At 41.2% G+C, this 26,551-nt stretch overlaps 1 protein-coding gene across 1 annotated transcript in view; it reads right to left on the bottom strand.

The window, feature by feature from the left end:
* Positions 1–2,560: 2,560 nt before the first annotated feature.
* PARL (presenilin associated rhomboid like) overlaps positions 2,561–26,551 on the bottom strand; it is a 33,929-nt gene continuing 9,938 nt past the window's right edge. The window contains exons 5-10 of the mRNA XM_028504897.2: positions 12,938–13,033; positions 11,755–11,904; positions 10,151–10,221; positions 6,395–6,496; positions 6,161–6,258; positions 2,561–2,845 (exon numbers count right to left, since the gene is read on the bottom strand). Coding sequence (XP_028360698.1) covers positions 2,734–2,845; positions 6,161–6,258; positions 6,395–6,496; positions 10,151–10,221; positions 11,755–11,904; positions 12,938–13,033 — 629 coding nt within the window. The 3' untranslated portion in view covers positions 2,561–2,733. The remainder of the gene's footprint in view (positions 2,846–6,160; positions 6,259–6,394; positions 6,497–10,150; positions 10,222–11,754; positions 11,905–12,937; positions 13,034–26,551) is intronic.

Here is a 26,551-nt window from a genome sequence, read left to right on the forward strand (position 1 = left end):
GCCCCAGCGGTTACAAGGCCGGTTCCTCTTCCAAACCACTGCCTGTCTGAGCTTGAAGTCACAGCAAAGTGACACAATGGCTGCCTGGCAAGAGCATGCTGTGAAGACAGTGGGGGATACAACGGCTCTCCCGGCGGCCCAGCTGCCTTTGTGTGACCTCCGGACCAGGTCCTGAGCTAGCCACCTAGATTTGGTGACTAAAATATTCAGTTGTGCAGGGGGCAGAAAAAAACTCAACCACCAAAAAAAGCATGTCTTCTCTTGTTTACCTCATTCATCAGACAACAAAGGGCACTTAGGAGTGCCTGGAAGAAGGCTGGGTGCCTTCAGGAAGTTCCCAGTGTAGCAGAGCAGCAGACAGGAAAACCAGTGTGATAGAATTGGATGAAGACAGCCAGGAAGAGTGAAAGGCCGCTGCTGGGCACCTGGACTCACCCTGAGTGGGGTGAGGGAGGGTAACTGGCCCGTGGGAATGCAGGGTCCCAAGGAATAAGGCTGCAGGCAGAGGCAGCAGGGGCCAGACAACGGCGGCCCTAGGTAGCCTTAAGTTTTTCACAGGGGACAATCGGGAATGACTGAAGCATGTTTAGCACTCCGAGGCCATATGGAAAAGTACAAGGACACATCACAGACCAACTGGAGCAGTCTCAAGAGTCCGGGTTAGAGACAGGGGGCTGAACTAAGGTTCGGCCCTGGGAGTGGAGAGGAGGGGCTGCAAAACAAGAGGTGAGAGGAAAATCTAGAATGGCTTCCCGGTTTCAGTTCCGATGGGCGGTACTGCCCCTGAAGCCAGCAATTACAGTTGAGGTGCCTGCACGGTGGGGCCCAGCACCTGGAACACACCTGGCGCACAGCGGACACACATACTGAGTCAGCATACGGAGATATTCACTCAGGGAGTTCAGAGGTCAGGAGACACGCTCACCACAGTGATGACTGAAGCCACAGTAAGTGGGGAAGAGACAGCGGCGAAGGGGACAATCCTGGGGGTGCCACACTGAAGAGGCAGAGGAGGCGGCACAGCCTGAAAAGCACTCAATCCAGGCAGAACACCTTCTTGGGGTGATCAAGTGTCAGCAGAGAAGCCAAAATGAGAAAGTAAAATACCCTAGTGGGCGAACAGGAGAGTAGGGGCAACTGCCAAACGTGCGGACAGTAAGGCTTACGCTTCCAGAGCTGGGTGCTGCCCTCCAGGGCCTCTCCTGGGGAAGACAGCGCTCGGCTGCTCCAGGGCTCCAGCATCGAGGGAGGGACGTGATGGAGACAGAAGTGCTTCGGGCACTTGATTTTCTAATGCTCCTCCCGAGCATCCCAGAGCGGGGAGAACAGACAGGTCTTCACAGGCTGCTCCCCTGGTCTGCCCCCGGCAAGCCATGCATTTTATTCTGGGCTCCCTGTGACACGTCCCTGTGATCTCAGCCTCCCATGCTATCTGTGAAAACACTTCTTGCCTCATCCAGACATCACAGTGTTGCTGGCATCACACTCCAAACCATCAGAGCACAGTGGTGTGACCTTGGGCAGTTCCCACACGACTGCCCTGGTTCCTTCCAGGCAAAACGGGGACTGGGTTAAAAAAAATTCTCCTGGGAGTGACATTGGTTTAGAGCAGAATCCTCTGTCTGGTAAAAATACTGGTACTTCACAGTAGAGTGGAAAAGACTTGAAAAAAATGCCAAATCCTGGATGCTCGGATGGGAAAAAGATGTGAAGCAATGCCAAATCCCGGACAAGTCCTGTGCCCTGGGGACAGGCTGCCACCCCGCTGTCCGCACCGTGGGAGGTAGGCACGACTCCCACCACCGCACAGAGCCCAACACTCCGTGCCCTGCGCCTTGCAAGCCAGGGCCTCGCCTCCTCTCCAGTGTGAGGTGGCAGTGTGGTGCAACCTTTGCAGTAACTAAAACACTAAGAGCTCTCCTGTAAATCCTTAAGAAAAACTTAAGTTCTCATATTGTGTTTCCTAGAAATACTTCACAATCATGAGGGCAAGTTATTCCCACAAAAGTGAAGCTACTACGATGGCCGCTGTCTGCCACGTCAGCGCGATGTTTCAGCTCAAAGAGCGTTCGTTTTCCAGTGTGAGATGCAGTCAGGCTCAGATACGTCTGAGTTCATCCAAGATACTTCCTGTAAGTCTTAATTAAGCTACAATTTTAACCCAGAAAAGCAAAAACCCCCAAAAAAGCTTTCTTTATGTTACTCATTACCAGGAAACATTACCTTTCTTGAGAACATCTAGAAAATACTGCAGCTGTTGTTTCAGACTGGAGAGAAGACACTCTTAACTTCAGTCTGTCAGCCAACCCAGGGAAGGGGTGGGCTGGTGAAATGAGCGCTCAGCAGGGATTCGAGGAGGCCAACGTGCAGAAACCCGGGAGCCGTTCTAGGCTTCCCTCCAAGCTTCCATCAGATCTGTCCCCGCGCACCTGCACACCTGCCGGGCTCGCGGCTCCAGCCGCGTCCCATGTAATGAGATTCCAGGGCAACATGAGTGTTCTTCAAAAGAGACACACACCGTCTGTTTACAAACTAGAGATACAAACCTTTATTTTGCAACTCTGTCATAGTTCGCTTTCTAATGGGCCATGTACTGAGGACACTGTAAAATACTGGGAAAGCTGCACATGCCGGGGCCTTCCAGGCAGGAGCAGAGACCCAGGCGCTTCGGAGCTGATGCGTTCCTGGGGCTTTCAGGCCATGGACGGGGGCACTGGTATTGTCCAGCCCATTTTACTTTGAGCCGCCTCCTTTTTTGGGGCTGTTAGTCCTCATTTCATGCCAAATTTTCACTAAAGGCTCCCTGTTCTTCCAGATGAGTTCATGACCGTAAGTAATATACCATCTGGGGAAGAGAAAAACAAAGCAGGCCCAACATTCAAACAGTGTGACATACAAGTGGTAAGTACAATGATATCAAATTGACATTTAAAAATTAATGCCACTGTCATTTACTACCTAGCTTATTAAAATAGCTGATTGACTGATTTGCTATAAGTCTATGAGTTACCTTTACCACATGGAGTATGGAAAAGACCTAAGAAGGGCGAGACCGTGTGTGACTGATCTGAACAGTCTAAGCGCTTCCTGCACACACACTCCTCTGGGTTCGCCACAGCCCTGCAAGCCAAGCCTCCCTTCTCCTGTTACCGACATGAGGGAACCACGTCTGAGAGAAGGGAATCTGCCCAGGTGCTAACAGCAGGTCAGTCTGCTGAGTCTCAACCTGGTGAGAAAATTCACAAGTAGAGTTTACTAACGACAGCCGGTTTAAATGCTTTTCATCATTTTCCACCTGGCTACACAAAGGGTCATCGGCTCATCCAAATTCTGCCCACCTTTTAAATTACAGTTCCAATCCCCACTCTCCTGTTAAAAACTGCCTAAAAGGAGCCTGAAGCAATGAGCTGAGGAAGAGGAAGCACTTCGAGAGTTTCAGTTTTAACTTGCTCACACTGCACAGCAAGGAATCACTGGAACACAAACAAGACTCAAGCCTGCGCTCTAACTACTGTGTGCACTCGGCACTGCAGCACGAGGGAGCATCTACTATAAGCTGAAGGGCACAGAATGACTGACAGATGAAAAGGGCCTGCTTTTGAGAAGTGGAGAGGTCTAGGTTCTGCAAGACCAGGCGCCCCACCTGAGGGCAGCACAGGCTACATGAGGCTCTTGTCCTAGGGGAGAGACCTGGAGGGCTTACTGGAGGAGGTGGGGTTGACCTGAAATGGCTATCCTGAAACCGTTATTTCTGCCCTCGTTTCCCCAGATATCTTGTCCCAAGGCAAAGACCAGGCTTTGTTCATCTTTGCATCTCCCAGACACCTGACTGAAAAAATGCTCCTTTTGCTTTAGATTGGTACCAAAGTAGCAGTTTAAGGTTTTACCACTTTTAAATGTTATGACTATCTTTTTTATTATAAGGTGACTGAATTGTACCTAAATCTTAATATTCACTCAAAATAGTTAGAATCTGATAAAAATAATCACCATTAAAATTTCAAAAGATTAGCCCTGGCTGGCGTAGCTCAGTGGATTGAGCGCGGGATGGGAACCAAAGTGTCCCAGGTTCAATTCCCAGCCAGGGTACATTCCTGGGTTGCAGGCCATAACCCCCAGCAACCGCACATTGATGTCTCTCTCTCTGTCCCTCCCTTCCCTCCCTAAAAATAAATAAATAAAATCTTAAAATTCAAAAGATTAAGAAAATCAATAAACTTACAGAAAGAAAAAAGATATTTTAAAAACATGCAAATTAATAGGCATGTAACAGAATTATTCTGGACTTAGAATCAAATTCTGTGGTAAACTCAGAATAAGAGAAAAAGTACCACTCTAAGATTCAAATGCAATTATAAAACTCTTGCAAGAAATCAATCACTTGTCAGACATTCTCCATTAATAGTGTTATTCCCAAAATTTTTTAACCTACTTATTTTAAGAGTCAAATACTTTAATCTTACAGGTACACTGTTCTGATTATACACGTAAATTAAAATATAATTGATTATTTGGCTGTTTAAATTAAGAAAACACTTCAAAACAATTTAGCCTCACAGACAGGTACACAGTCTAAAATTCTAGGTCTGCAATGACTTTGTGACTTTGGGCAAATCCCCTTCTCTGAGCAGTTTCCCTTCTGTAACATGGAGTGAGTGCCCCACAGGATTTTCAGAGTGTTACTTGTGACACTCAGTCCTTAGCTCAGGCATACAGCAAATATTCAGTGTGAGCATTACTGCTGCAGCAGTACAAGGTTAACGCCATAAACTTTGGTGAGGGACACGACGTCAAGGAAATGCACAGGAGGACGCTAATGGACTCTTTGCCATTGTAAAGACTTCGAAACCTGGATTAAAGGTGAGTTCTGGATGCCTGAGATAGAGTAAATGAAAGACGTTGAAATCAGAAACACAAAGAGAAAGGATTCCTCTGCCTTTCAGATCCTGGACTTTAAAATGCATTTGATCCAATTATTTTCAGAATGGAAAAAGGTCATCTAATTATAGTTCAGAAGAATAAAAACCTGCTGGGGAGAAGACTCTTTAAGTATACACAGAAAGATCCAGATAAATTTAGAGTTCATAAAACAGAACCCTTTTTCATAAGTCTTTATGTTTCTCATACTGTAATATCAGGTCAGTTTCTACTATTTATAATGTGCTGCTGTTCAAGCTAGAACTCACATATGCTATTCTTTAATCATCACTGAAAATTAAAAATGGCATTTAATTCCACCGCCTACTAGGCAAAACTCCTCCACTTAGAATAGATTTTCCTACTTAAAAAAAAAATTAACACTTAAGTCTTTAAATTAAAACTTATTGTCATGAAACAAAGTAAAAACCAAGTGAGGGGAACCGGCAACACTTATACAAGGAGAGAGGCTCTGCTGCAGGGCCTCCGCGGCCGGAGGGGCTCCGGGAGTGCGGAGGGCAGCTCTGTGGCAGAGACACTGTGCACAGTGCTGTTTCAGCACTGCAAAAGTCCACTGTCTGAAGCACAAGCGAAAGACCTCGTGGCCTCAATGCACCTGTCCTCAATGTGGTACACGACAGGGCTTTGGATGTGGGTTAAAATCTCCGCTCTGCTACTTAAGAGCTGTGTGACCTGAGGAAGAGCACCTCTGAGCCCACCCATGAAATGGAGGCAATGACAGTGTAATGTAAGCCCAGTGCCCGCCAATGACAGATGCTCAGTGAGCGGTCACCAGCGGTTTATGACGCCTGGCCCGTCACGCAATGTCAGGCACACACTCCCTGCAGTCGCAGAGCACAGCCCCATGCACTCAATGTGTGTGCCTAGCGCCCGTGCGGTAGAGGTCAGGGTTGGCTTTGGGCAGGGGAGAGGAAGCCTGGGACTGGGGAAGGGAGAAGACAGCCCACACTGAGGGCTGGGATTCATGACAGGTCAGAAGTTGGGGTGACCTGAGGTTAAAAGTAGGGTCTCTCTCTCTAAATGACTGAGGCAGGTGGGGGGCTGATATTCTCATGTCCCACCTCACATGGTGGAACTGGGCAAGACCAAAGCAAACCCTGTTGTGGATTCCTCACCTTCCCAACCCCACCTGCCCCTGCCTCACTCTGCCTTCCTTGCGGGGGGGGGGGAGAGGAAGATGCCCTGAAAAAGCAGCACAGCAATCAATCGCACTCCAACTTACATGCCAAAGAGAGCTCCCCCAAGATGTGCCGCATGATCAAAAAACTTCCATCCCAGGAACATTCCTGCTGTGTCCATGGCAATAATGGCTTTTAGGGCCTGCAAGCCAGCAAGAGAGAACATAACTGGTACAACTGTGACTGCTCCAGCACAGCCACTTCTCATGTAAGGGCGAGAATACAGTCAGCATAAATATCACCACTGCCCCCGCATTTCACTTCATGAAAACACTCACATTCCCTGCCGTGAACGTGAACATCGGAAGGAAGATGATGGCGAGCCTCCCTTCGGGGACCTTGGTGCAGACAGCTGCGAGCACGGTCATGATGGCGCCTGACTGCGAACGAGCACACGTGAAAACGTGAAACTCCCAACACTCGACTGCCCAGTGACCACATCTACAGGAGCAATCCTTTCCCAGAAAGTTAGTACGCCACACATTTCTAGGTGAGCACAAAGCTCACAAGCTTCCACTTGCTGATGTACAAAATACTGGGCAGAGCGGTTCCCAGTCCATCACACAGTGACTGCCTGGAGAGGATTTAACTGCAGGCGGTAAGATGTGTAACAACCAGCGTGGGAGTGCCGAATGAACTCCGGGGACCGTGTTAAACATGTCGACTGCTTCGTTTCGTTTAATAGCTCAAAAAAGCTTCTCAAACTTCAACAACAAAGCCCCCCAACCAGAAAGAGAGCATGAACTGCCCAAAGAAACTCACATGTGTGGAATTTCTTTTAAGGAGACTCTGGTAAGTGATGTATATACACTGCAATATCTAGAGCAGCCACTAAAAAAGCTATACAAGGAGATACACTCCAAAACAGTACAGGTAAATCAACATGGAATTCCAAGTAAATATGCTATAGTGACCATTTTATTTTACTTGAAACCTTGTAAAGGAGAGACTAAAGAGCCCTGGCTGGTGTGGCTTAGTGGACTGAGTGCCGGCCTGCAAACCCAAAGGTTCCCAGTTCAATTCCCAGCCAGGGCACAAGCAGGGTTGCAGGCCAGGTCCTGGGTTGGGGGCCTGTGAGAGTCAACTGACTGATGATGTTTCTCTCATACATCAATGGTTCTCTCCCTCTTTCTCCCTTCCTTTCCATCTCTCTAAAAATAAATATTTTTTTTTAAAAGAAGAGACTAAAGACATTTTCCTGACTGAGCAAGAGAATTCACTTTATGTTCAGGTTAGGTCAGTGATAGTTAAATCAATGAAATTACCATAAACAGATTATCATAATGTCAGAAAGCAAATTTGACCTATGATAAATTTATAACTTCAAGTGAAAAAAATTTCTGTAACATTTTAACAAATACTGTTTCCTACAACAAACATCTGACTGACCTTTGCCATCTCAAGATGAAGAATTATGTCTTGTAGAAAATCAACTTTTGAAAAGCAGATTAGAGAAAAGCTTCCTGCCAATAACTAGTAAGAAACTAAATTTTTAAATGAGGTTCAGAATATGCATAGCTCTAGCTAAACAAAACCCTCACCAAAATCTAGTGCCCTTAACAAATTCTTGCTCTCTAGTGCCAATATGACAATTGACAAATATTCTTCTTTTTTAAAGATTTTATTTATTTATTTCTAGAGAGAGGGGAAGGGAAGGAGAATGAGAGGGAGAGAAACACCTATGTGTGGCCATCTCTGGAACGTTCCCCACTGGGGACCTGGCCCACAGCCCAAGCATGTGCCCTGACTGGGAATCAAACCACAACCTTTTAGTTCCCAGCCCGTGCTCAATCCACTGAGCTATACCAGCCAGGGTGACAAATATTCTTTAATAGTCTCCATCATTTAACAAAAGATTATGATGAAGGCAATAAGACTAATATTTCATATTTTCTAACCCTATTTTATAATTTGTACTCCCCCCTCCCCAGACTTCTCATTAAAAATACATTACCCCTGGTAATTTCATTTATTTGAATTTCAACCAAGAATGAATGAAAGTGTTTGGGGATAATAACTGTCCTGCCATGGCTCTACAGGATGTTGATGAATGAACAGGAACTGCTACTTCCACATCTCTTACTACATGCTCCTTACTATGCTAAGCATGCTAAAGACCCTTATATTACACATCAGAAATAGGTGTATTATTCCTACTTTATATGGGGAAACTGAAGTTCAGAGAGGTTAAGTAATGTGTCCTAGAAATTACAGATAAGTGGGACAGCTGGGATTCACACCTACTCTAATTCTAATCCCATGCTGCTATACTCCATTCTGAGGAACACAAATCATAGGATTATTTTACTTAAGTACTCTTTACCAAAATTGAATCTTTTTAGAGTTGCTTTAAATATTAAATTTCCTATGTGCATTTAAGTACATTAGTATTTAAATATGTACATAATGAAAGTGTATTCTTTAGAGAATATTATGTAAATATTTACATGTGCCTAGAAATCTGCCATGAAACTCAAAAGAAAGCACATACATAATTTAATTTTTTTAAGGCATCTGGAATATAGCTCCTAAGGGCAGGAATTTTGGTCATTGTGCTTGCTGGCTATAGCCCCAGCTTCTAATATAGTGCCTAGGAATCAAATCTGCAAAGTAGACACTCAAATATTGTCTGAGTAGATGGTACCAGATTCAAATCTATAATCAGTTAGAACTTTCCTGTGCTAGATCAGGCTTTCTGTTTTACAGGGATTAGATACCCACTGTTCTGACTAGTCTTTTTAAAAAATATTTTAAATTTTAAATTAAAAACAAAACACTTTAGCCCTGACTGGTATGGTTCAGTGGACTGAGTGCCAGCCTGTGGATCAAAAGGTTACTAGTTTGATTCCTGATCAGGGCACATGCCTGAGTTGTGGGCCAGGTCCCCAGAAGTGGGTGTGCGGGAGGCAGCTGACCTGTATCTCTCATGCACTAATGTTTCTCTTCCTACCCTTCTCTAAAAATAAATACATATTTTTAAAAAAACATTTTAAATTATAGTTGACATACAATATTATATTAGTTGCAGGAGGATGACACAGTGATTCAACACTTACATGCCTTATGAAGCAATCACCATAGTAAGTCTAGTAACCACCTGTCACTGTAAGCAGTTGTATGAATGACTGTGTTCCCTATGCTGTCCATTCCATCCCCATGATTGATTTTATCCCTGGAGGTCTGCACTTCTTAATCCCCTTCCCTCTTTTCAGCCATCCCTCCACCTCACCTCTCCTTGGCAACAATCAGTTTGTTCTCTGTATCAGTTTGTTTCTCTTTTGTGTTTTTTATTCATTTGTTTTGTTTTTTAAATTCTGCATGCAAATGAAATCATATGGTATTTGTCTTTCTCTGTTCACCTTAGTTCATTTGGCATAATACTGTATAGATCCATCCATGTTGCTGCAAATGACAAGAATTCATTCTTTCTAATGGCTAATGTTCCATTGTGGTTTTGTGTGAAATATATATAAATATATACATATATAAACTTAAAAATATTTACAATAAAAATTATTATTTTAAAAGATTTTACTTATTTATTTTTAGAGGGGAAGGGAGGGAGAAGGAGAAGGAGAGAATCATCAATGTGTTGCTGCCTCTTGTGCAACCCCTACTGGGGACTTGGCCTGCAACCCAGGCATGTGCCCTGACAAGGAACTGAACCAGCAACCTTTCAGTTCACAGGCCAGTGCTCAATCCCACTGAGCTACACAAGCCAGAGCTTGACTACTCTTGATATGTACTCTGTTCCAGTAAGCACATATAAATGGTCAGTAGTTAAAAGCTATAACCTCCAATTTGCAAGGCTTTACAAATGTATAAATTCTAAATTAAATATAGATTAGTTAATAGAATTATTTCAATGTTACTTCCTGGCTTTGGTAATTATACAATCCTTCTGTCATTAACAGTAGCATGAAGGGTATATAGAAACTCTTTGTACTAATTTTGTCACCTTTTTTGTAACTCCGGAATTATTTCAAAATGAAGGTAAAACCTAAATTAAAAATTTTTAAATTAGAAATACTTACTGCTCCAAGTGATGGTCCATATCTTCCTGTGGCAACTTTACACACATAACTGACAAAATTGGAAATAACACCTGAGAAATAAGTCACATTTCAGTAATTTTAGTGAGGTATTAAATGGTTTCCTTATCTCATCTCTACCCCAGAGACTAATGTGCCAGGTTTCTACTTGGCTCACTACAAGGTGCAGGCACGAACTTATCCTGCAACTCTATCCCTGCAGACATCTGATAGGGAAAGAAAAGCCTGACCCACTGCACAACCTGCTGGGCGACACAGGGTCTTTTACACTACCCTCTGTTACCATTTTCCTCACCTACACGACGAAGAGACTAGCTTCCAAACTCACCAACTGCCTGGGAGCTCTCTGGGCTGAATTCCAAACATTAAATCGGAATCTCTGGAGTGGGACCAGGGAGTCTGTATTTTACCTGGCTTGCCCAATGACTCTGCTGCAGATTTAGATTAGATGATCCTTTACAGGTCCCTTTCGCTCCAATATCATCCGAGCCAAATGTTGTTCATTTACAAAACAACTTCCTATAGAGCAGTAATTAATGGCAACTACAACAGGTTCTTTGTACCTACAACACAACTAGTGCTTGGGGAAAGAACTACACACTTACTCTTACTAGCCAGAGAAACGGCTCCGTTTCTAGTTTTAAGGGACTGGATGAACTCGAGTATTTAATTAACACCAATTAAGTACTAACTGTGGGCCTTGTGGTAGATGCTTCTCTTTAATCCTGTCTATAACCCTGTGTCATGAGAGAGTGTCATTATCCACAGAAAGGTATATAGTCTTTTCTGCAACAAGACACAACTGGTAGAAAATGTATCTGAACCTAGGTCTTCCATGTCTAAGCTCAAGGCTTTTTTCACTACAGAACACCGCCAGATATACTGTTTTACATGAAGGGATTTTAGAAATTAATTTTTGTATTTCATGGCTTTAATTAAGTACATTTTGCAAAAAGAGAGAGAAATGAAATTTACCCAACCAATGGTCAATTCAGCAACATCTGGGAACCTGGAACCCTGCACAACCATTTCCTGGTTGAAATAAGGAAATGCCATCTCCTGGAGGAGCCAGGAGGATGTCCTGGAGGACCACCACTGGAGGGCTCGCACGCTAACACACAGGCTCGCAGGAATAAACTCATTCTTGACTGTCTTACTGCAGAGCTCAGATCTAAAGCTTTCTGGAAACTGAACACACTGTAGGAAATGGGCTTAAGATTCAGATAACTGAGACAGCTGGGAAGTCTGGGAATTACTTTTCTGTAAAATACAGAGCCTAAGGCTAAAGAAACCAACACTTAGTGACATAAAAATGACATGTTTAAGTTCAACACTAAACCTTAACTCCTGTATACCTGGCTAATGCAAAACTAAACAGTAGTTACATAATTCACATAAGAGGAAACCTGCAAAATGAGAAACAGGGAAGACAACGGCCCCAGCAGTCTATGGCACCTTCTCTATACACAACCTGAGACACAAATGGGCACTGAGCACTTCCTATTGTCTATGTAGGATGTGGCCATTCCCTTCCCCAGACAGGTGAGTGCTGATACTCCAAAAGGCCCAAGAACAAAGCTTATTACCTGCAGACAAGTACACTGCCATGAACTGCTCCTGACCCAGAATGTTTACTATGCTGGAGGAGAAGCTCCACAAAACATACATATTTGCAGCCATGTGAAACAAGGAGAAATGACTAAATGTGGACAGCAACATTGGAGAACAAAGGACCTCTACAAGAGAAAGAAAAACAGAGTCTGATAATCATGGAAGACAAAGCCAGTAAAAGCAGCCTATTTCAGTTTTTCCATTATTATTGTGAAATCAAACATAGGAAACAAAACAGAGCCAGTTAAAAAGCTAAATAAGTTGGTTTAAGAAAGCATTTTTCAAAGTGGTAAAAATATATCCTAAATCTCTTTTCTACTTATTAAGCAACCAACAAAAATTTTCAGTTCAAGAAAAACAACTTGTCCTTACAGCAAAAGTTGGTTAGAAGGAAGAATTACAGAGAGCCCTGGCTGGTGTGCCTCACTGGATTGAGTGCCGGCCTGTGAACCGAAAGGTTGCCAGTTCAATTCCCAGTCAGGGCACATGTCTGGTATGTGGGCCAGGTCCCCATTTGGGGGCCTGCAAGAGGTAACTCATCGATGTATCTCTCACACATTGATGTTTCTTTCCCTCCCTTCTCCTCTCTAAAAATAAATAAATAAAATCTTAAACAAAAATTTTTACTTATTTATTTTTAGAGAGGGAAAGGGAGGGAGAAAGGGAGAGAAACATCAGTGTGTGGTTGCCTCTCAAACACCCCCTACTGGGGGCCTAGCCCGCAACCCAGGCATGTGCCCTAGACTGGGAAATGAACCAGGGACCCCTTGGTTTGCAGGCCAGCATTTAATCCAATGAGCTATACCAGTCAGGGCAAATAAACCAAAATCTTTTAAAAATAAAAAAATTATTAGTAAATAACTTTAATTATAAACATGAGGTTGTACATTATAGTCTTCTCAAAGAGTAAATTTGTAGTGATCACATATATTTAGGTCACTAAATAATATTTAGATATCAGAATGTGCAAAGTACATTGTAGGTACCTGGGACATAGTAGTAAGAGAATTGAGGTCCCTGTTCTCAAAGAGCTTACAGTCTATCCTCTGATTTTGCTTATAATTGTTAACAAGAACTCATTTTTATAGTATTTCAATTAACATAGAGCATATTTTCATATTACATCTATCTCAAAATAAAATCACACATTAGACTTACTTGAGGCTGGATTAGATGTAAAATATCTGATCATTGTCCGCTGTAGAGAAGGTACTCTCCATAAACAGAACACAAAAACATTTGCAGCTATGATACCTACAAAATAAATATTTATAATTTAGGGAGGTTAAAAATAAGAGCAAAGAAAGTCTGATTAAAAGTCCACCTGAATAACATTTTCTACCACAAGTATGTAAGAGTTTTTTATACACTTGGGGAGAAAGGGTGGGCTAAGGAAAGTAAGTAAAAGCAGTGTTTTGAAGTATCAAAACTGACATAAGTTGGCAAAGTCAGAGAATTCCTACAAGACTGCAAATGCTCTAGGAGCTAACTTCCTTCACTCAGATCCATAGTTTATTTCTTTACAACAGTTCACTCTTCTAAATCAATCATCAGATCTATAATTATTGTTTGAAAATGGCTGAGCCACACAGAGAAATAATGTACAGACTAGGTCCTTTGGCCAAGAGGAGAAGAGCTATATAACATCACTTGTTTTTTTAACAAGGAATGAATGGTATGCTTCTTAAACTTATGGACAGCTTATGAAACATCTATGATTATCTGTGTAGATGAAGATCCACATGTTTGATAAAAATACTTATTAGCTAAGAATTCAGTAATAATCTGGGAGAATTTTGTAATTGCTTTTGAAAACATGTTTACTTATGGGAGTTGGGTGACTTTCCTTTTTCTATAAGAACTGATGCTACTAGAACTACCACTCAACTAAGTAGGCTTATTTAATGGTAAAGTTAACTGTTTAATCACAAAATTGTTATTCTTGAAAACTACAAACTTTTAAAACATTAATTTTATATACCAAAACTCCTCACACATAGTAGGTACTCACCTACTTGAGTTAAAAGAGTTTAAACATTTACTCATTCTTTCAGTCTCTAAGCAATGGGCAACAGCACAGGCAACACCTGCAATGCTGACAAGGACTGACTCCAGCACCCGGGTAAGAGGATTTATTTTAGAGGCTATTCATTGTACAGTACCTGCCAGCTGCTACATCTTGGAGCTAGCTTTGGCTTCCATATTGCTTACTCTCTAAGGCTCCCAGCTATCCCCTGGCATTCCTAGTCAATCCAGTGTTCGTTCTCCTGCTTGAGAGGTAGGGAAGCTACCACTGTCGTAGATTCTAAGGTATTTGTCCCATTTAACATCTGAAATCAAGATGCACCTTATAATTGGTGGTATGTCATAGATGAACTGTAGCATTTTTTTTCTTTCTCCATAGTAAATGGTGTTTTACTGCATTTCACTGAATTGATTCCATCAATTTTATCAGATTCTTACTAGTGGGGACTGTGACAGATATTACACCATCTTCAGTGAGAGAGACAATATTTATGAAAGGATGAGGAAAAGGAGTCCTCAGCAAGGCAAATATGAGCACTGTGTGTGCCTCCTAATGAGGAGCTCTGAACTCTGGGCAGAGGCAGGTGAGCAGAGGAAGGGCAGAACCACCTCAGAGGGAGGAAGAGACTTCTAACTAAAGGAACGAGCAGTGGTTAGTCCGGTACTTTACCTGGGGTTTTTAGTTTCTTTGGGGACAGTCAAACTTCTTTATTACCTAGAGAACTCTCTTAGGTCTAGGTGGTTGTACACAGTGCTTGAGATATCTCAGGGTGAAAAAGACCTGAGAATAGTTTGGCCTAGGTTTCCACGATCAGAAAAATAGTCAGAGCTCTGCAGTTTGCTCCAATTGTGATTCAATACAAAGAGAGTAAGGTAGGGTCCCTGGAACCTGACTGCCAGGATGAAAAATGGCAACTATTCTGCCTACTCTGCCAGTTCCACGGGCTACTTCCTGAGGCTGATGACATACAGCACACACATCTGGAAATCACAAGCACCACAGCACTGTAGAGAATTAGAGAGCATCTCTGGCTGAAGAGACTACAACTAGAGGAAAGACATGAAAAATGGAAACATAAGCAAATATATCAAGGTCGATAGTAGCCAAAGAGTTAACATTGACAAGTTTTCAACTCAAATACGGGAAATCTTTCCGGTAAATTATAACAGAACATGGTACTGCTACACACACATTACAGCCCAAACCCCTCACTTCAAGACGGGTGGTCTATGATTAGGCACCCATCAGTAAACTACTGAACAAACATACCCAAATTATGTATACAAACCACTATTACTCATTATAAAACACACTAACAAATTAAAAAGAAATGGGAAAAGTAGCAAGTATTTTCTTCCTTGCATATCCCATTTTGAAGGTCAATTACAGAAGAGAAAACTGTGGCTCTAAGAGGTACAAGTTTTCCAAGAGCCAAATTCAGTGGCCAAGCCAGAATTCCTAATGTAGAGTTCTTTGTATTACACATGGGTAGCCAAGAGAATTACTTTTGACCCTGGTCACTCTAAAACTTCAAACACCAGACAAAGGCTCCTTATCTGGGAAAGAGCACAAGCTGTCTGCCAACAGTAGGTGAAACAAAGAGGATGTATAGCAATCCTAGGCCTAGCAGGCAGCACAAAGGTATGGGTAAAGGAGTCCAGTACAACTGACTCTGTCCTCCTTACACTATAACCTGGGCAAGAGGCCTAACCTCTCAGCCTCAGTTTCCCATTCTGTAAAATGGAGGTAATAAAATCTACCTTAAAGAGTTGAGTGATGTTGTGGTCACATAGTGACAACCCAATAAATGAAAAACATGGCAGGAAGGGGAAAATATGGTGGTCGTTTCATGTCTGAATCCTAGATATGTCGCTTAGTAGCTTTGTGGCTTATGGCATTTCATCCCTTTCATTTCAGTTTCCTCATTTATCAATGGATAATACTCCTACACCTCACGAACATTGTAGTGAGGCATAAGATAGTACATACACCTCCTGTGCAGATGCTCAGAGTAACAGTTTCACCCTAGCTGGTATAGCTCAGTGGACTGAGCACGGGCTGTGAACCAAAGGGTCATTGGTTTGATTCCCAGTCAGGACACGTGCCTGGGTTGCAGGCCAGGTCCCCAACTGGGGGCACATGAGAGGCAACCACACATGGATGTTTCTCTTCCTCTCTTTCTTTTATCCTTCCCCTCTCTCTCAAAAAAAAAAAAAAAATTAACAGTTTCTTCCCCTTCCTTCCCTTTTGAGAAATAGAAGTGCTAAAGGTCTCTGCTTGTATCTCCATATAGAAGAGTGTTACTTGCCTCCTCCAACTCAGTAACTTCTTGGATAAGCTTGGTTTGGGAGGGTTGCAGCTGCTTAAGTGCCTACCTTTACCAAAAGTGATGCACTAGATCACATCAGTGAGAATAATGAAGGACCTCTAAAAAATATTCCCTAAAAACAATGAAAAAATTGGCAAAAACTATTAGAATCCACTTTTTCAGAACTCTAGAAACTAGCCAAAGGCTTACAACAATCCAGTATTTAAGAAAATTAGAATCCTAAAAAAGAAAAAGAAAAATAGCAGAATCCTGATTAAGAACAGTAAACTTGAGGCATTTTAATAGCCCTAGACCCACACCCCACTTTTCAGTTCTAAGTTATCCTTGAAAACAATCGACTTTTCCAATGCAGCTTCCAGTGCAGCGGCCTGGCAACCACCAGAGGTGAGAGAGTGGACATTCCCAAAGAATTCTGTTATCATCTGACTTATCTGATAACAGTTCCCTGGAAGATCCCACCCACCTGCAAGGCAATTGTGTATATTTGATCTGACTGGTAACTCTAGTGCAAAATCCCTTTTCCAAGTGCACATTTGTCAAATACAATTACAAGCCAGTGTTTTTTTTTGTTTTTTTAAATGTTCATCTAGAATTTATTTTATTTATTTATTTATTTTAAGATTTTATTTATTTATTTTTAGGGAGGGAAGGGAGGGAGATAGAGAGATAGAGATAGAGAGAGAGAGACATCAATGTGCGGTTGCTGGGGGTTATGGCCTGCAACCCAGGAATGTACCCTGGCTGGGAATCGAACCTGGGACACTTTGGTTCCCAGCCCGTGCTCAATCCACTGAGCTACACCAGCCAGGGCTGCCAGTGGTTTAAGTTTGCAGCTGCCTCAGGTGGGGGATAATATTTGGTGCAAACAAGAGACTAAACAAGGCCATGATTTCTTCCTGTTCTCTGTGTGCATGTGTTGTTGTTGTGGTTTCCTGCTGAACTACAGTGGCCGTGAAGATGGCATCTATCAGCCATCTGGATGCTCTTCCAAGAATCACATGTCCAAACCACCCAGATGTGACTTTAGTGTAGGACTTAAGAGCTGGTGATATGATATGTCCTCAATATGGCCTGGTTGTAGGTGACCAGGTTATCGATGTGGGATCTGAATGAGGAACTTTCAGCAATGATCAAGCAACAAAATACCCATCTCAAGTTGGAGATTCTCAGAATCCTCTTTCGGGTAATGGAGATTTGTCTACCATGATTGGCAAAGGTTTAGGAGCTGCAAGTTCTGATAAATTTGGCAATTGTTGCTTTTTTTTTTTTTTAACCACTCAGACTGCATTCTCTCCCCCTTCCTCTTCCAAGGGAAGAGAAAATCTGGCAATTCTAACTACCAAAATCGGAGAACAATAAACAGTTATGATTAAGCAATAATTGAATGCATTCAAGGAAATTACTACCATGGCAGACAGAATCAACCTCCCTAGAAATACAGTTAATTGAACAAATAATTTACTCAGGCAAGTGTATGAAGAGAAGGGCCTGAAGGGAAGAGCTAATGATGCTTCTGCAATGTCTCTATTGCCTGTAGAGAAGAAGGGGTTCCTAGGACATTTAAAGAAATATGTGCTATATCATTAATTTCTATGAAAGAAATTGGTCCAAGTTTTAAACTTATTTTGAAAGCTTTAGAAACCAGTGTGGATTTGATGACAACTGGAGTCGTCATATCTAGGTTTTATTCCAACCTTGTCTTGCTCAACAATTGCAGATGGCAGCTACATATATAGCCTATAAAGCTATGGAATTGGACTTGGTTCCTGGAAGGAGTCCAGTATCTGTGGTGGCAGCAGCCATTTACTTTGCCTGTTGTACAAAACTTATATAAAGCACTGGACTGAGCCTTTAATAAGGAAAAACAAAAGATATGGTATGTATTACAGGGCAATATAGTAATTGCTTGGCATTATGTATTACTTTATAAGACAACACATAAAACCAGTTTCTAATTGTGATTTAATTAACTAAGACTGAATGGAATGTCATGCCTGAAGGAAGCATGCCTGGACTATGGCTATTACCAGAAAGCCTTGAGGAACAGAAATTGACTTTTGAAACCAATAAAAGCCCACTGGAGAAACGGCCTGGTACCATGTTTCATCTTGTGCAGTCTTTCCAAGTAAGGAGCAAAGGATGCTTTCCTGAAAAATGGCAAGAAGGAATCTCAAAACACAATGGGAACCTCAAGGAAAATAGGTACTGCAGACAAAGCCTGGTGTGTTTGGCTTGGTTTCTGGGTCTTGAGGGTTTACTGAAAGCTCAATCTAAAGGTTCTTTGTTTAAGCTCCAGCAAAGCAGTCTTAAAAAGCCCATATGATCAATTGCCATTCCTGTTGTATTTATGCAAATAATCAGGCCACACTGAGACTGGACTTAATACAGTAAATAAATTGGTCTTAATTTGGCTCTTTAATAAAATGAGGATAATTTTAGGGGAAAATTATGTTTCAATAAAATCTATTATACATAATTAGGGAAAGTAGACTCTAACTCAGTGAATTGCCCATAAAATTTTATTTCTTTTCTATGAACTAGACTGGATCCTGAATTTCTCCAGTTTTCTTTCAAACTACTGTTTCATTTTTCTTTGATCCTTTAATTTGGAATTATTAAGAACTACTAATGCAGTGTCAACCATACAGAATTTACCTGAGCATCTAATATCACCAGAGGCATTTGAACTACATTTAAAAACAATCTATCAAATTGTCACTGCTTAATTTCATTCCAGCAAAAGCCTTGCATTTGGAAGTCTTCTCATCTGACACTCTTGTCGACTCAGAAACTGGTTTATAATTTGCTGTGTTCATTAACTTTTGTATTCTTTCTGTTTTCATGGAATGTAACTATGACCTTGTTTACCTGGGTTCTCTGTAAATACTTGGTGGTTACCTGGTTAGATTCTGCAGAAGCAACACCTTCCTTCAATAGGCAGGAATGCTAATCACTGAGAACAACTGCTCAGCCTGTTGGGTCTGCAGAGTTCCCAACCATGGCCTCTGCCAACCTGCCATGGAGGATCCACTCACAATCAGACATGCTGGGACTGGCTGCAAGGCTGGAAGGCTTCTATTCCCCTCTTCAAACAGACACATAAAAAGATGTTTTCCATCATAAAAGACCAGGCTAACTACACCAAGCCACAGCTCACATGCAGTTGGGACGGTGTGGGGTGGCTGTCAACATTATAGGTAAAAGTACAACGGCACATACCTATAAGTATTAAATGCAGAAATGAGACTGCAAAATGAAACTGTACAACTCATAGGATGAATGCCAGCAATCCTGTGCAAGAATATTATGGTACTGACTGCTACAGGCAATTGGTGTCATTCCTTCCTCCCAGGTCTCATTGGTTTTCCTATTGCACTTTTAGTCTTAGTGTATAGCCTCTACTGTGTCTGTAATATATAAATAAAATGTACCAACACTCTCACCACCTAGGAACACCCTGTCCAAAAACAAAGACAAAAACATTATAAAATGAAAAAACAATGTTGGGGTGGAGTGTGGGGTAGCTCAAGACATGGCTCCTTCCATCACCTATGATAAAGACTGGCCAGAGAGCCCCTGGCTAGAAGGAATGTATACTGTTTTGGAAATGGATTGTAGCTCCCTCCTTATCCCATTTTGGGAATGGCTTCCTACCCTGTAACTGCCTCTTAACCTTCTCTTTCTGTGTGTACACACTGAGGTAGTCATGGCTAGGACTTATGCCTCCTTTGTCTGGGACCCCTTAAAACAAGTCTCGGACACAGGGGTGCAGTCCTGCTTTGCTGACCTGCCACCACCAGTCTCCCTGTAATGTGAATAACAAAGGCTATGCCTGCTTTATCCAGTCATTCTTAAGGATTTTTCAGCTTATCCAACTGAGAAGTTGAGATCCCTGGACTTGACCTCCTGCGTTACACTCTTTTTTTTTTTTTTTTGTCCTCTTCTCTTATTTAAGGACACAAATCACTGGATTCAGGGCCCATCTTAATCTAGTATGATCTCACTGTAACTAGTTACACCTGCAAAGATCCTACTTTAAATAAGATAATGCTCTGAGTTTCTAGGTGGACATGAATTTTGGGGGACACTATTCAACTTACTGTAACTGATGAATTCTAGCAAACATAAAGAACTACCACCAATCCTTTTCAAATGCTTCCAAAGAACGGAAGCAGAAGGAACATTTCCCAACTCATTCAATGTAGCCAGTATTATCTTGATATCAAAATCAGCTCTAGCCAGATTGCTCAGTTATAGTTGGGAGTGCTATCCTGCACACCAAAAGGCTATGTATGGGTTTAATCCCTGTTGGGGCACGTATAGGAGGCAACTGATCTATGCACAACTCTGTCTCTGTCTCAAATCAGCAAGCATATCCACCACTGGGAATTAAAATAAAACAAAGTCATCAGAAGAAAATGACCCATATCCTTTTTGAACACAGATGGAAAAATCCTCAAGAAAATATTAGCAAACCTAATCCAGCAGCATAAAAAAGAATTATAAACCACAACCAGTGCAATTTATCCCAGGAATGCAAAACTGGTTCAACATATGATAATCAATATAATAATATTCCATATTAACAAAGTTGGAAGACTTACAATTCCCAGTTTGAAAACTTACAACACAAGCTACAATAATCAAGATAGCATGGCATAAGAATAAATAAACAGATCAATGAAAGAGAACTGAGAGTCCAGAAGTCCATGCATACATCTACGGTCAATTGGTTTTTTAACATGGTCCCAAGACAATTCAATGGATAAACAGGCTTTTCAACAAATGGTGCTGAGACAAGTAGATGTCCAAAATGAAAAGAATGGAAGTGAAGCACTACCTCACACTGAATACAAACATTAACTCAAAAAGAATCAAAGGCCTAACTGTAAAAGCTGTGACTTTAAAACTCTTAGAAGAAAACAGGTGTAAATTTCTATGTCTTTGGATTAGATGACAGTTTTCTTGATAGAACACTTAAAGAACAAGTAATAAGCCCCAGACAGTGCAGCTCAGTTGGTTGGGCTTGTCCTGCAAACCAAAAGGTTGCTGGTTCAATTCCTGGTCAGGACACATGCCTGGGTTGCAAGTTTGGTCCCCTGGGGTATGTATGGAAATCAACCAATCCGTGTTTCTCTCTCACATCGATGTTTCTCCCTCTTTTTCTCCCTCTCTTTCCCTCTCTCTAAAATAAAAAATAAAATAAATATTTAAAGAATAAAATATAGATGAAATAGACCTCATCACAATTAAAAATGGTAGTGCTTCAAAGAATACTATTAATAAAGTGGTAAGACAACCCACAGAATACAAAAAATATTTGCAAACCATGTATCTAATAAGGGTCTAGTATCTAGAATACATTAAAAAACACTTAAAACTTGCCCTGGCTGGTGTGGCTCAGTGGACTGAGCGCAGGCTGCGAACCAAAGCATTGAGGGTTCAATTCCCAGTCAGGGCACATGCCTGGGTTGTAGGCCATGACCCCCAGCAACCACACATTGATGTTTAAAAAAAAAAAAACACACTTAGAACTCAACAAAAGGATGCTAGCATTCTAATCATTAGGGAAATGCAGGTCAAAACCACAAAATACCACTTGATACACATGGATGGATACTGGGTTTTTTTTTAAAGATTTTATTTATTTAATTTTAGAGAGGGAAGGGAGGGAGAAAGAGAGAGAGAAACATCAATGTGTGGTTGCTGGGGGCCGTGGCTTACAACCCAGGCATGTGCCCTGACTGGGATACTATTTCTTTTTAAAAGGAAAATAATTACTGGGCAAGGATATGAAGAACTGGAACTCTTGTACATTGACGGTGGAAATGTAAAATGGTGCAGTCATGGTGAAAAACAGTTTGGCAGCTCCTCAAAAAGTTAAACATAGAATTATCATATGATCCAGCAATTCTCCTTCTAAATATATACCTCAAAGAATTGAAAGCAGGTACTCAAAACAGAGACTTGTACCCAAATATTCATAGTATCATTCACAATAGCCAAAACAACTCAAATGTCCATCAACAGATTAACAGAGAAACAAATGTGATATATCCTACAATGGAATACTATTTGGCCATAAAAGAATTAAGTACTGGCACATGCTACAACATGGGTGAACCTTGAAAACACTATACTATGTGAAAGAAGCAGACACAAAAGTCCACATATTATGTGATTCCTCATATGAAATGTCCGGAACAGGCAAATCCACAGAGCAAAAATTAAGATTAGTGGTTGCCTAGGATTGAGGGGAGAAGGGGGATTGGGAATGACTACTAACGTGCAAGGAGTTTCTTTTTGGGATAATGACAACGTTCTGGGACTAGATGATGGTGGTGGTGGTTGCATAAGCTTGTAAGTATAATAGAAACCACTGAACTGTATACTTTTAAATGATGAATTGTATAAGTGAATTATATCTTGATTAAAAAAAAGAAAGATACACTGATTTGGGAAGCAATGCTTGGTTCAATGACCTCAATCTATTTTCCTCCTTAGCTCAAGGAAGGTAGTACAATCTTTTTTGCTCTTCCTGAAAAAGGACTCATTATCCCACTTGGAGTCTAGTAGCTAAGCACAAGATTCCTTGTTTCTGAGGTGGGTCAGTTCATCCTCCCGCAGCTCCTCTATCTGAAGGATGCCAGGCCTGGCCAGTCCTGACACTGATAAGCACATACACCCACAGCAGCCAAAGCACTGAGACCAAGTGGGCCCCAATCTCAGGTTCTGGGAACCAGCACTACATGCACAGGGATCATGTGGGCCTCCTACAGTGGCTATGATTTCGCATCCTGGGCAGTATCCACAGAACTAGTTAGGAACTGGTCCTACAGCTTCCTGGAATCAAAGAAATACAGACAGACTACCCATCTTCCATCCTCATACTGAGGTAGAGACAGTTGATAACTAATATGAGCAGATGGAAAGAATGGGGCAAATTCATGATAAAGGAGGCAAATACCTTTACAATAATCACTAAACACAAAAAAGTGTGTTTATTATTTCTCTGCATCCTTCCTGCAGATGAGAATACCTAACACCTCCCCTATGAGCAACTTTTAGAAATCAAAATGACTTATTTAAACTCTACACATTGTTAGATGTTTAAATTGGTATACAGCTTCTTTTAAAGCAACTTGACAATACATAAAATTTTAAATGTATATACTCTTTGGGCCCAGAATTCTATTTCCAGTAACTTATCCTAAAAATATACTTGCATAATAATGATTAATTACAGTACGTATGTATATAAAGTACCTAGCATAGTACTTGAAGCCTAGTTGACATTCAAGTATTAGTTGTGTTATGCTTTCCCCAGAAATAATTTGTCTGAAGATGGGGGGTGGGGCTGGGGCTGTGCGAAGAGAGTTACAGGAAAAATAGTGATTGATTAAAAAGTTAAGCTTAGCTATGAGGCCAAGTGAAACACTACTTTACCAGCAACTTCAGGAATAGGAAAGGAGACCAAAGTCTGGCAGGTATAGCTCAAAACCCTTGAAAGATATGAAGGAGAGAACACTGAAACTAAAAATTAAACTTTTCCTAATAGAAACAAAATTATCAACAACAACAAAAAGAACAGACTGTAGAAGTTGGGCAGAGGGTTAGGCCTGGAGCACAGCAGTATCTCAACCTCGCAGCTGATAACAGATGTGTGAACTAGCAGAGGAACTGGGGCACAGTTTTGAGATTTCTCTTCCCATTCTCCTTCCTGTTCTCTCATCATTAGATGTAATAATTTAGCAGGTTTTTCCCTCTTAGCTTTACCTGAATCCCAATACAGTAAAGTCAGCATTCTGCTGAGCTAACAGGAAAGCCTGGCAAGTACCTCACAGGTACTCCTGGAAGGTGGAAAGGTAGGGGAAACACTCTGCTTGGCTGTTGCCTGGGGACCTCCAGTGCAGGCTTTAAACCCTTGTAGATCAAGGCAATAGAACAAGAAACTAGCTGAAATGTAAAAGCACAAGTGTAACTGTGACACATGCAACCAGAATGCAACCTCACCCTAAAAATACCAAGTAAGCTTGTAAAAACTTGTCTTCAGAGCAATGTGAGGTTTGGGAGTATTTCTGTATAATAGAGATTAAGATAAAAACAAAAACAAAAAAAGATCCCCAGACCAAGCAATCAAATAAACAAAAAGGATTAAGACCAGTTCTCTTAACACATCTGAAAAAGTGATTCCCAGGGACAGGTTGAGATAGAAGAGTCCAAAAAACAAACAAGCAAACAACTAGGGACTCTGAACCCGACATCAGTTCTAAGGAAGAGAGGTTTTGTTTTGGGGTTTGTTTTTTTTTTTACCTATTTTTAGAGAGAGGGGAAGGGAGGGAGAAAGAAAGGGAGAGAAACATCAGGGTGAGAGAGAAACATCAATCAGTTGCCTCTCATATGCGCCCCAATGGGGAGCTGAACCCACAACCCAGGCATGTGTCCTGACCACGAATCGAACCAGCAACCTGTCACTTTGTGGGACAACACCCAACTAACTGAGTCATACCGGTCAGGGATGGACTCTATCTCAATACAACAAATTACAGATATTCCTTATGATTTGAACTGTTGTTATCCAAACCTAATAACCAAAGAGATATACACGAATTTGAGACATTGCTTGCTATAACAAGTTCAGGAAGCAGATGCATTTGAATAGAACATTTTGCTACCTGAACTTGCAAGAGCCAAAATCTTGCCATTCAAATTTATGAGTCTATTAGATTCAAATATGAAATGATCTTTACATGAAATGTTTGGTATAACTGTGTAATCTTCAACCTACTAGAGCTTTCACACTGCCACTGTCTGGGTATAAATACTATAAACCAAAGAAGTACACTGGTCTCAGAGAGCTTTGAAACTCTAGGTCATTGGCTTCCCAAGGGTTTGTCAAGTTCTTTCAAAATACAAAAAGGAAAAAAAGTTAACACTCAGAGAACATCAATAATCCAAGGAAAGAGAGTGAAACAAGTGACTGTCACCCCATAAACCTATCCTCAATTAAAACCAGGAGCTGAGCCAACCTTACTTAGGGTCAGCCTATGGGAAGCAGTCAGGAGACTCAGCAGGTAAGAACTGGTACCTCTGAAAAGAGACAAGACATAACTAAAGCACAAGTTCATTAGCCACGAGAATTTCAGTATACAGTTCATTGATTATTAAGCACCACTAATAAATGTAAAATTAGAATCACTACTACCAGAATAATTATTTCCCACAAGACAAACCTGAGGTGACACTGAACCAATTCAAAGAGTTTTTCCTCAACCTTTAGAAGTCACATAGATGATCTGACGAGGACTTAAGATCTTAACATGATTATTCACATTTTATGTGGTTGAAGCACATTATACTCAAGTTGCAAGTTAGATTACAACACCTGCCTCTCTACTGCTATGTCCTTCATGCCAAATAACTGACGTGTCTAGAGAAAAGGAAGGCGAGGCGAAAGAATTGATTTTTAATTATATACTGACTTCTTTGAATAAACTCTTTACTGGCATGAGAAAGGTCTTAAATTCTCATCCCAGGTTTCCTCAAATGTGAAATGGCACAAAATCTTTACCATCTTCAAAGAATACTAGATATCAACTAATTTTGAGATACTTTGAATGGACTGAAGAAAATAAAAACTTTGCTCTCCTAAGGGAGTTAATTTTAAGATACTTTCAGAAAACAAGTATACCTACAAAAAACCCCCAAATCCCTGTTAATTCCAATGGAAACAGGTGTTATTATAGAGGTATCTTGGTTATATTTATTAAGACCTCCATGACTAATCAATTCTACAGGATGGCAATATACCTTTGAAAAATCTCATTCCTTTGGTTCAAGATCCCACTCAACACACATTCACTCAACAGATTTTAACTGAGTGTGCCTTTCCTGTGTGCAAGTTATGTTAGGTGCTACAACCAGAAGAAAAACCTCATCACTGTCCTCAAGGATGTTACGTGTAAATTATATAAGGCAGGTTCTGTTATGAATGATTAAAAGGTGCAAAGAGATCAGAAAACAAGACCTACAGGAGGCAATGCCTGAACCATAAACTTTAAGACCAGATCAGGTTCCAATACAGAAACAGAAAAACTGAACCTTCCAGATAGGGAAAACAGCCTGAATGAAGAGAGTTAACACATTTTCTCCACTTAGGTGAATAGAGAAAATTAAGAGTACCATTAAGTCTAACTATATTTGAGAAAAAGCAATATTTTGCTATTTCCCCAGGAAGATATATTTTTCCTACCTGCACAGTTGTTCAAGAACTTTCAAATACATTTCCTCAAATTTCTTAAATAAGTCCATAGTCAGATTTGTCTTTCTATAAAAATTTACAAACAAAAATTATCGTAATATGCTCGGCATGCTTAAGAGGATTTTATAAACAACAGGGTATAATGAAGAGAAAATC

This window comes from Phyllostomus discolor, chromosome 2 (genome assembly GCF_004126475.2).
Source record: "Phyllostomus discolor isolate MPI-MPIP mPhyDis1 chromosome 2, mPhyDis1.pri.v3, whole genome shotgun sequence".
Taxonomy (NCBI): domain Eukaryota; kingdom Metazoa; phylum Chordata; class Mammalia; order Chiroptera; family Phyllostomidae; genus Phyllostomus; species Phyllostomus discolor.